Below are 12,500 nucleotides of genomic sequence, written 5' to 3'. Positions count from 1 at the left end.
TTCTCTTGTTACAGGTGTCTTGGTTCTTGACCTTCATTCTTTGTTCCAGGTGTCTTGATTTTTGACCTTCATTCTCTTGTTCCAGGTCTCTTGATTCTTGACCTTCGTTCTCTTGTTCCAGGTGTCTTGATTATTGACCTTCATTCTCTTGTTTCAGTTGTCTTGATTCTTGACCTTCATTCTCTTGTTCTAGGTGTCTTGATTCTTGACCTTCATTCTCATGTTACATGTGTCTTGATTCTTGACCTTCATTCTCTTGTTCCAGGTGTCTTGATTCCTGACCTTCATTCTCTTGTTCCAGGTGTCTTGATTCTTGACCTTCATTCTCTTGTGCCAGGTGTCTTGATTCTTGACATTTATTCTCTTGTTCCAGGTGTCTTGATTCCTGACCTTCATTCTCTTGTTCCAGGTCTCTTGATGTGTTGAGCGGCCGCGAGAACTAGGGAGCAAGTAAGCCCCAACAATGGGGGCGAACGGCCAAAATTTCGCGCCGAGCTTCACGAGGAAGCCCAAACTTCGCCAGGAGGACGATGGGAACAAACTGATCTTCGACTGTACGCTATCAGCCAACCCCAAGCCGGATATCGAATGGTTCCGCGGTGACATTAAGGTCAAGGAAAGCAAGAGAATCTTCATCAGCGTCAAGCAGAGCACGGGTAACCTGTACGATGTTAAGCTGACTCTCGACGACGTGGAGGAGGAGGATGCAGGGCTATATAAGGTGAAGGCTAAGAACAAATATGGCGAAGTCTCCGCTTCCATCAATCTCAACTTCAGCCGTAAGTATGAACAACACGAGAAGTCATGATGAGAGCATCCAGGCACCGAGATGGTTTACTTTACTGTTGCGGACGGAGGATTCACGAACCAACACAAGCAAATTTTACAATGAAGAAGGTATACAGTCTTTATGATAATGCATACACATCTAATTCTTCATCGGAATGCGAGAAAACACACAAACGCATACACTCACACATAAAAAAACATATATGTCTTTAAAGAATGTGTTCATGACTACCCTCATACCCAGCAAGACTCATGGTCTATGAAACAGTTCTGAATCCTTCTTGGTAACAGATTTCCGTATTCATCGACGACCTGGATAGCTTCAGAGAGCGACATGCGAGTTGACGCTGGAAATCAGTTTGCGACGCTCTATCTTCTGGCGTCCTACTGCATTGTGTCACTATTTCGTTCGTGTTGCGTTTTGATCACCCAAACGCCTCGAGGTGATCAAACAAACACGGTTCGAAACACTGCATGAAGCCACGAAACCTTATCTCTCTCTCTCTCTTTTTTTTATTATTATTATTTTCTGGCTTCGTTTGCTGAATCTATGTCTACAGTAGCTTCCCTCAAATCCCCAAATTTTCTTAACTTAAATGATCTCCTTTATCTGAATTTGTTTTTATTCTTAATTAGTGAGAGATTAAGAAAGCCAGTTTAGTTCCTTAAAGCTTAAAAATAAAAATAGCTTTCTTGAAAGAAAAAAGTAAATAAACTGAAATAAGATCTTGTCTCTAAAACTGAGTGATTTCTTGAGTAAATCTTACCTTTCTTCCTCAATAACATAAAAACTACTCAGACGAATTAAATGTGTTGAAGAATTTACTGAGACGTACAGTAGTTTCAATAACTCTTGTAAGGTAGTTCAATGACTTTTTTATGATCTAAAAGGAGATATCAAAGAGACAGGGACAAAAGACGACTTGGTGTGTTGCTGGTGAGCGTCACGGTGAAGTGACAAGGTTTCATAAATTGTTGCAACTTTAAAGACCAATCACATATTACATTCTAACAAACATTCTCTGTCACAGAATCGTCTAAGAATTATTATCATATCTGTGACTATTTGTTTTTTACAAAATATTGCATGTTTTATAAATCACTGTTAACCTCAGCAAAAAAAGAAAGAAAAAAAAAATCAGGTAAGACTTGTTTTGGGTGATGTTGTGGCCCTCAAAGTGCTTTGAGCCAACTTCGACAATTAATTTAAATGACTTTTCAATGAATAATTGTATACGAATAACTCACAGCGTTGTTTACTGACTCTTACTGAGCCTAGTCAGCTCATACTGACACTCACCAGCAAAAAAACTGCTCTACTGGTAGGACTATAGTACACACCGGTATATAGGTTTATAATACTAATACCTTTGCTTAAATATTGTGTTGCTATCTTTTTCAACTATTGCATTAAGGCTGTTAAGGCTTAAGGTTAGTAGTAAGATTTTTTTTCTTGAAAATTTCTTAATAGTTTAGATTTCTTTGACAACTTATATCTTCGAAGGGTCATCGAATGGAAAACTTCTGTTGATAAGGAATAATACAAACTATTTCCTATCTACAGAATGTCCAGTTTTCCAATTCTTCCCCGGGCTTCCAAAAAAGAAGACATCACTAACACGGAGCACTACTGGTTTAGAATGGACCTTTACAGAATTATATATGTATATACATATATATATATATATATATATATATATATATATATATATATATATATATATATATATATATATATATATATATATGTGTAGATTCATGAACTGGCACCTAATGATGCCAGAATTTGTTCATTTTGATCATATTGGTCTTTTATTGCCTGATTTTATAATATGACTAAATCCATTCTAAATCGACCATTTTACGAGACATATAACGTATACAATTAAGAACAGTACTGAAAACTTACGACGAACTATGAACAGACAACTTACATCGCGAACCGAAAAGAAATCAGGTATATACATACTCGCATGAACACACACACACACACACACACACACACACACACACACACACACACACACACACACACACACACACACACACACACACACACACACACACACACACACACACACGCATGTATACACACATATATACATACAAACATACATACATACATACATACATACATACATACATACATACATACATACATACATACATACATACATACATACATACATTCATTGATTCATCCATACATGCATACATACCTGAACCAGACGTAATACCTGGTTACTGGGACAAAGTAGGAGGACTTGCGGACTCAATCCCGACATTTCCGTATCGCTATAAACCTGCGACAAACGACGCCTCCCTTGTTCCTAATTACTTCCTCTATTTTGTTAATTGCCCTTTATCGACTCCATTCTCCTGCAGAATGTGAGGTCTCACTACATTTTACCCCTTTGTCCCTACTCCCCTCATTATCTTTTTCCTAAGTAAGTTACAGTATTTTTTTTCGTAGCTTATTGTACCTACAGGCTCACCTCTTTTCTCTCTCTCCAAATTCTTTTACGTGATTCCTACTAATGTTTTAGACTCTTATTCTCCTAGTCTCCACATGTAAGTATTCCTATCTATCCTTTGCTTAAAAAAAAAAAAATCTCATTTTCTTTAAGTAGAAAACCATGTTTTTTTTTTCCAAAAAAAGAAAACCTCATTTATTCGAGGAAAAAAAATCGTTTTTTCGATCATGGTAAAAAGTCCTTCGGGCTCGGGAATGTTGGGAGTCAGCGACCTCATCCTATTGTCATCTCAGATCATCTTCATATCTTATCCTCATCATCATCACTCTTCTGTTATCTATACTATCCCTTGTGTACTTCTCTGTTATCGTTGTCTAGTGCCCGTGGAAGTTCTCTGTGTTGTTCATGTCCACCTAGTATTTTCCTGTTCTTCTTACTGTATCTTTTAGATTTTCTGTTACTTTTTGTTTGTGTATCCTTGTCATCCCGTCTTATTGTTTGTTTTCAGTTCATTTTGTCCTTCTATGCTTTTGTCGTTTTAACCTTCGTTTAGCTTCGGATTTGTCTGTGTCATTCAACCTTTTGTACTTTTGTCGTCTTAACCTTTCTCTGACTTCGGATTTGTCTGTCTCAGTCGGTCTTTATCCTGCTTCATTTCCTCCTCCTCCTAATCCCCTTCCTTATTTCGTTATGCTAGGAAGTATCATGAACGTCTTTGGCAGGCCAAGACACAACCTGACGCCTGTGGAGACTCCTGGACACAACAGACGACTGGTATGCCATAAGAGTCTTCGATGTACCAAGGCACTCTGGCGCATCAGAACATTGGTGGGTGATGCTGGGGGTGATCCTCAGCGCGCCAAAAACGTCTCTTGGCATGCCAAGACCCTCGTCAATCCGCCGGGACACATTTTGACTCGTTCTCTTGTGCGACAGGACAATCCCCCTGTTAACCTGGCTTAGAAATTTACATTTTATTTTTTAACTGCTTATTTCTTCTTTTATTATTATTATTTTTTTTTTTACTGCGGTTTGTCTCTGCTCATCCCTCCGAGCAAACGGATTTCGGGATTTCTTCGATAAGCTCTAATAACGTTTTATATATATTTTTTCATATGCTTAAAACAAGTTTAATTTCAAATTTTCGACCTATCGTTTCATTATTTTTCTTATTTTTTATTTTAATTTTTTGATTAGAGGACGAACACCTATTTATCCGGTGTGTCAGACTAATACATATTTTCCGATCAAATTCCATGCCCCCTTTCTACCTTCACCTCTACGTCTAACACCATCCAGCACATTATTGCAAACCTGATCTTACATTTAAAACATCTTTCCTACTCACAAGATATATGTTTTTCCTTTCCATGTATTGAATATAAAATAAAGTGATCTTCTAGATATTTTCATGTTATAAAATTCCCTTTTTTCGAGAACATTAAACATGCTGATGAAGTTTTCTTATCACTAAACATCATGCCGCTTTGCGAAGAAAATGTATAACACCAACTACCCATGCATCAGCTTAGAAAGTCATTTGTGTAAAGTCTGTCATAATATTTGTTTCCATTTACATGTTGGATTATCATCAAACAAACAATACTTCTACATCAAAATCATATAAAATATTTTCACCTATGAAAAGGGATACATAATCAACATAAACACAATTTTTGGAAGCTTGTGTGTAATGGTACCCTTCATTCTTTTTACAGCAATTGATGAGCCAATGGAAAGGTAAGGCCATAGCTTAAAAGATCTTAGAGTTAAGTATCTAAGACTTACGAAAGTCGGTCATAACGCATGTGTGAGCTGGAGGCAAAGCTAGTAATATTTTCTTGAGACTCTCATTGCTTCAATCTGGAGCATTCTTCGGAAGGTCCGACAGAGTCCGGTTCTTGAGACTCTCATTGCTTCAATCTGGAGCATTCTTCGGAAGGTCCGACAGACTCCGGTGAATGAACTCTAGATTCATAAACCCTAATGATGTTTTTGCTCTTTCAAAACTTTGCCACCAGTTTGCAAAGGCGTTTTCTCCTAATTCTTGTCTACCAAAGCCTCGTCCTATATGCATTCTTCCTCTCTCTCTCTTGCAGCACAGGAAGAGACGACCGAGAAACAGTAAGTCGATAATCATTCTTCCTAATCCTTGTCCTGTGATTGGCGTCGATCATAAGCCTCACGTGGCAGTTTTAATAACACAGCAGTACAAAACTTGCAGATTACATGCCATTTGATTCATGTGGCCATATGACTAACTTGTTCATATTCTTAGACTTCTTTGATTGCTATCTATAAAGGTAAATTTAAATCAGTAGCTGTATAATATGGAATCCTTTCGTTACTTTGAGTACTTTTCTTTTTTTGGGCTTATGCTGTTTTATTTCATCCTTTGCTATATTATGAGTTGCTAATTAACCTGTTCTGTTTTGCATAATTTCTTACTTCGAGCTGAAATCACTTGTCTCTCTCTTGTGGAAAATAAAGAGTAAAACCTGAAACCAAAATAGCTTTTTCTCTTTCACTACGTGGTTGTCTTTTTCTTGTGAAATTCTAAAAAGAAATATTAAGTCATTATACCCAACCTCGTCTTACTTCACTTCACCCAAATCTGTTAACTTGTGTTCAAGGTCTCTTTTGGTTTTTGGAAAGAAGTTGGGAATAAGAAAAAAAGAAGCCAGCAGCTTACAAGGGCTTTGCTTTGCTGGGAATATTGTGATATAATACAAGAAGTAAAATTATATCTAGAGCTAAGGGTTATGTCCTTTCACGCATTCTTAACGGGAAATTTTGTGTGGAATTGGTGAATAAAGAGGAGGCAGTAAGGGTGCAACTGCTATCCAGATACTCTCTATTTCATTGTCAACCAACCCAAGTCCTATATAATCATATCATGAGGGAACAGGATCCGAAGAAGTTGGGAATCTCGGCCCTGAGGATGATATATGTAGAATAACGAACACAAAACACTTCACTCACTACGCCCTTGTTGGCAAACTAGCTCGGAGGCAAGTTGTTGATGCTCGAAGTTCTTCCTTCTTTTAATTCACCTCTTGGCACTCTCCCACCTCTACATCTTTTACTCTTTTCTGCTTATTCCACCTTTCTTTATCCCATAAGCAACCACTTTCTTGCGCCTACCAGACTGCTTATACCGCTTTGCTTTGTTTTTGCAGTCAACATCAAGCCCAACTGTAAGTCTTTCTTGAAGTTATTATTTTTTTTTTTTTGTTGGATATGTATACGATAGTGTCTCCCAGCGCCCTATGTTTAAGCGAGAGGTGATCGGCATGTGTCATCGATAACCCTTGTGTACGGGTCGAGCATTGTTCAGAGACATTAGTCCCAAGCACGGTGACCAAGCACGGTGATTGATTTTGTATACGAGCATTTGATTTTGATGCACCATTTCCTGAATAAAGGAATATGGCCTTAGGCATGTACTGCAGAAAACGTCTGTTAAACAGGACAAGAACATTCAGAACTCCAAATGTATTTTCACCAAATGTGAAGGGAAGTCCTTCAAAGTCTTTATTTTACATTATGATTTACACATAAAGGACAAGAAATGATTTATACTTACTAAAGACAAGAAACGATGTTTACACTTTAAGGACAGAAACCAACTTATAGTTTACAGACTGGATATTCATTAATGACAAAGAAATGAGAAGTTCCAAGTCTTTCATTCCATATTACCAAGTAGACTTGACAAGCGCCACTTATTTAGTATCAACTCACAGAATAGACAATTGATACGAAAGACCAATTTGTTTCTTTGTGGGATAATAAAATATTTATATACCCATTAAAGACAAAGTAATATATAGTTCACAGACTGAATATCATTTGATTACATAGAAATCACATATTCCAAGTCTTTGATCCCACGTTACCAAGTAGACCTGACAAGCTCCAGTTCACAACTTAGACAAACTGATATAAATGACCAGCTTGCTTCTTTGTGGGATTCCACTAGTGACGTTCTTTACCGGCGCTTCTATTCTTGTAGATATTCTCGCGCCGAAGAAGTAACTCGCATTTATACAAGACGAAAACTTTGTCGAGTTATTTCTGTTTCTTTACGTATATGTAAAAATGTTTCCAGTAGAAAAGAAATGCACTTCTTCTTACATGTTATTTTGCCCCATTTCAAGACTGCATGACTAGATATTCTGAAAATGATCAGTGACAAAAAGATTGTCTTACAATACCTATCTAAACCCTAGATGCCCTACGAAATAAAACATTAGAATATATGTACAAGACAGAACAGTACTTCTCTATCATACAAAAAATATTCACTATTACTATTAGAAATTATACAATGTTCCTGTCGTATTCAGTAAATTATGTTTACATCTGTACATGTACAGCATGAATATCAATATTTGTATGATACGAAAGCATACGTGATAAAAAAAAATACTGTTATACTCAGTCATAAAACTACATTTACCCATATTGGCATAATCTAAAATTCTATTTACATGAAGAGAAGCCAAATATATATTAGTCCATACTTATACATGCATACATATGGACATGCATGTGTGTGGGGGGTAGGGTTATATATGTGTGTGTGTATGTGTGTATGTTGCATGTGTGTATGAAAGTATGTATGTATATATGTATGTATGTATGTATGTATGTATGTATGTATGTATGTATGTATGTATGTATGTATGTATTTATGCATGTATATATGTATACATGTACGTATGTATGCATGTATATATGTATGTATGTATATATGTATGTATGTATGTATGTATATATGTATGTATGTATGTATGTATGTATGTATATATGTATGTATGTATGCATGTATATATGTATACATGTATGTATGTATGCATGTATATATGTAAGTATGTATGTATGTATGTATGTATGTATGTATGTATGTATGTATGTATGTATGTATGTATGTATGTATGTATGTATGTATGTATGTATGTATGTATGTATGTATGTATGTGTGTGCGTATGTGCGTGTGTGTGTGTGTGTAATATCATATGTGTATGTATATGTGTATTCGCACGGTTATGTGTTTGATCTGGTGTTTACGAATATATGAACATGTGAGAGTATTTTGATATATTTCTGACTTTTTACATGCAAGAGTACACTTGTATGTTTAGTTGGACACATAGTAGATGGCGAGAAGTTTGGTGCATGGTTTGAATATGCATGTGAGCACGGTGTTGATGTTTTCATATATCCATAAGTTCTTTTATACAAATCGCTAGACGCGTGGCGTTGTTAACGGAGACTACTTATTCTGCCGCGCTTGGCGAAGTCCTTGACTTTCCCTTCCTCTGTACCTACCGGGTAGATTCCTAGTTTGACAATGATGACTCAAAACTTGTCATTATTCTCACTCTAACCCAAACAAAATTGGTTCCCTAAGGCGTATAGAGGTGGGTACATGGGTGTTAGGAAGTTAGAACTAGATACAGTCATTTGAAATAAAGATATCAAGATGAAAGTGGGGTACCAAGGAAGAACTGAAAAATCAAGGATGGGTTGGGCATTAGTCCAAAAGGTACAGAGGTAAAAGGACGCGCGTGCTGATGACGTCAGAACGCTAGAAGCGGGTAGTGGTGGGGAAGGGTGGAGTCTGAGCGTCTGTCAGAAGGACTTTCGTCACATACTTATGATACTGTATCACCTGCAGTTCATCTCATTGCCATGATCTTGGTATTTGTACCTCATGAATCCTAGATTCTTTGTCACTGAAATATTTTACCATGAAGCCTCTCATGCATATATATGTATATATATATATATATATATATATATATATATATATATATATATATATATATATATATATATATATATATATATACCCTTCCTTTCTCCTCTTACGTTTTTAGTTTTTGCTTATGTACTCACTTTTCAAGGGATGAAGCTCAGACATTTTGTATATCATCGACATTCTACAACCTGTAACGTCTCATAGATTACCGTTGTGAGTTTTACAAGACATCTTAAAAATGCTTTTTAGTTGTAGTCTCTGTCAGATTCGAATCCAACTTTCCATTAGCAAGACTTGATTGCCTGAAGAACATCTGAGATGAGATACGCGGAAAGTTTAGATAGACTGAAATAGCTTAAGATAGAAACTAAGACGCATATAAATTTGTTTTTAAGCATTTGTAGTAGACATATTTGGAAATCTAATATTACCAACCATTCATCTGGTCTTCTGTGGGAAACAATAGATTATGATGCGTTTGAAAATGCATTAGGTCCTGTCTATGATTCATTAGGAACTCTAGCAGGATGCAATTATACATCTCGAGGTAAAACACTCTGCTTATTTCATGCACTGCACTTAAAGGTATCTAATCATATTCATGATATGGGGCACTTTAACATTCTCTATTGTACAGACTTCAATATAAATTCTTACGTATAAAAAAGACAAAAGATTTTATTTTCTTCATTGCATAATAGTCATGACATACAAATATTCAACGGACCAAAGAAGAGAAACTCTTATGCTCAGACTGACGTCTCACTAGAGAAGACGGCAAGATCAGACACCCCCGAAGGCTCGACCACAAGAAACTCGTATATCGTAGAGATGACATTATAAAACAAACACCTGAAGGACGGCTAAAAAAAAAAAGAAGTTTGTATCGCTGGACTGACATCTCGGTAGAGACAGAAGACTCTTGCTTTCCCTCTTTGACATAAACTAGTTACTTTAGTACTTTACTAATGAGTCCCTTTCAACAGACAAATCGACGGGGTCGCCCCCACGTTTGCGCAGAAGCCGGTCATCAAACAGGAGGAAGGTGGCAAGTTGCTCAACTTCGAATGCCGGGTCCTTGGCGAGCCCAAGCCTTCTATCACCTGGTATCGCGACGGAATCAAGGTGCAAGAATCCGCGCGATGCAAGGTCAGTGTCCTTAAATCTAAAATTCTTAGTCTAAGTTATCTTTATTCTAAGATTACTGATTCCGGGTTGAACTTCTTATTTTTCTAAGATTACAGGACTAGAAAGGTTTCAGGCACTTCGTCCAAGTTAAATCTAAAATTCTTAGTCTAAGTTATCTTTATTCTAAGATTACTGATTCCAGATTGAACTTCTTATTTTTCTAAGATTACAGGACTAGAAAGGTTTCAGGGACCATATCAGGTAGTCACTGTGGTTCTAGATAGCTGTTAGATGGTGATTGGTCATGGATGATATAAGATAAGCTGTCTGATTCTAGATTTCTAAGTTATGATTCACTGAGGGTACCTGTACTTAAAACTGGACATTTGGTGTTGGGACAAAGCACAGGTAATCTGATTTTCTTTTTCTGGGGAATAATTATTACAGGATTAAAAAACAACAGCTAATGATCAGGGGCAGATTAAGAAAAAAGCAAGACGTAGCAAAATTATGGACAGCAAGACTCAAGAATTAGGGTTACAATAATGAAAAGAGACGTAGCATTGAGAAAATTTTCAAGCGAAGCTTAGTAAAATTATCACCCAATATTTGGTTTCAGAATGCATAAAAAGGTAAAGGTAGATAGAGGACAGTGTAGGGAAATAGTATGGATCTAGATGAGATATAGTGTGAGTGAGAACGTTTACAACCCGTAAACAATATAAGCTAAGAACAGTGATATGCCATTAAGATAATGAATATAAGGACACAAGAACATAATAGTCAACATTTCAATTATTCAACATTTCAATTACTCAACATATCAATTAGAGAGAGAGAGAGAGAGAGAGAGAGAGAGAGAGAGAGAGAGAGAGAGAGAGAGAGAGAGAGAGAGAGAGAGAGAGAGAGAGAGAGAGAGAGAGAGAGAGAGAGAGAGAGAGAGAGAGAGAGAGAGAGAGAGAGAGAGAGAGAGAGAGAGAGAGAGAGAGGGAGAGAGAGAGGGAGAGAGTAAAAACAGGGGCTGGTGCAAAGCGTACTGACTGCTCGGCATAAGGGCATCTAATAATAGAAGACTCTTCACCTTGCCACCCCTACTGGCATCAATGGTCGCGCAGCCGCACCTTTACAGTGCTATATGACTATCACTTTTTATCTGAACACCTTAGTAACTTTTCTTAAGATGTCCTTTTATGCATATTTGTACGTCCCAAAAATACACATATACATATACATATACATATACATATACATATACATATACATATACATACACATATACATACACATATACATATACATATACATATACATATACATATACATATACATATACATATACATATACATATGTACATATATAATCATATGCAATATATATATATATTCATATATATATGTGTGTGTGTGTGTATGTACATATACATATATATTCATACTACAGCATACCACAGAATATCCATGATCTTCCTTACAGCAAGATGGACCTGATCGTGGCCGGACTATAAAGAAGACTTTAGATGAACCTGTTTACTTACTAACTTCTGTTTTTGCAGGTGCATATGAAGAAGGAAGAGAAGGGCTACTTCGTGTGTTTGAGCTTGACAGGTGTAACGATGGAAGATGCCGGCAAATACAAGATCACCGCTAAGAACGAACTCGGGGAAAGTAACGCTACCATCAGCCTCAACTTCGACAGTAAGTACCGTTCTACCCGGAACTGGCCTGGGTACCAGTAAGTACGGCCTCGAAGACATTGCATGATAATTCATCTTGGTTAAAATATACAGTCCTTGAAAGTCCTCTAGCTTAATGGGGACAGTGATTACTGTTCTGAAAGTCTCATGCAATGCTTTGTGGACACAAACTGCCGAGATGGTACCGCATTCCGAGGACAGTTGAAACTGTCCTTGCCTGACAAGGGTAGGAACTTACATGACATACCTCCAGGACAAAATACAAAAACTCGACTTAGCTAAGAGTTTATTCTTTGGCCTTAGGGACCACGAAGCTCCACTGTAAGAACAAGGACAATGTGTTTTGATGACGAGAGACTCGTATCAACATAGGGAAAAGACAATAAAAAGAAAATATTCACAGTTTTGGACATTGATAGAAAGATCTGTAAAAAAAGGAGCAGATGGAGGTGGTAGGTTTGTTTAGGAAGGGGAGGAGTACAAGAAACAGGATGCGTGTGCTTCTTGCATGTAAATATTCTTTACATAAATAAAGGTTTCAGAGGTGTGGGAAAATTATAATAGAACGATAACCATGTTCCTAGCGTACAAAACAAAAAAATAACTTATCTCAGCATAGGAACTAATTTGGATTTAAAGAAACAAAG

General features: G+C 36.9%; 1 protein-coding gene across 38 annotated transcripts in view; it reads left to right on the top strand.

Annotated features, from left to right (window-relative positions):
- Positions 1-12,500, top strand: part of bt (projectin protein bent) — a 191,175-nt gene that overhangs the window by 34,158 nt on the left and 144,517 nt on the right. For 37 of the 38 annotated variants that reach the window (XM_076204746.1, XM_076204763.1, XM_076204762.1 and 34 more), the window contains exons 2-5: positions 410-779; positions 5,363-5,387; positions 10,018-10,180; positions 11,713-11,854. In XM_076204746.1, coding sequence (XP_076060861.1) covers positions 464-779; positions 5,363-5,387; positions 10,018-10,180; positions 11,713-11,854 — 646 coding nt within the window. In that variant the 5' untranslated portion in view covers positions 410-463. Of the gene's footprint in view, positions 1-409; positions 780-4,981; positions 5,004-5,362; positions 5,388-10,017; positions 10,181-11,712; positions 11,855-12,500 lie in introns of all 38 variants that reach the window. The other variant, XM_076204725.1, reaches the window with a different exon arrangement.

This window comes from Oratosquilla oratoria, chromosome 21, assembly GCF_046742065.1.
Source record: "Oratosquilla oratoria isolate Oo_2021 chromosome 21, ASM4674206v1, whole genome shotgun sequence".
NCBI classification, from domain to species: Eukaryota; Metazoa; Arthropoda; class Malacostraca; order Stomatopoda; family Squillidae; genus Oratosquilla; species Oratosquilla oratoria.
Note: the sequence above shows the minus strand (reverse complement) of the source record. Positions and strands in the feature narration are given on the sequence as shown.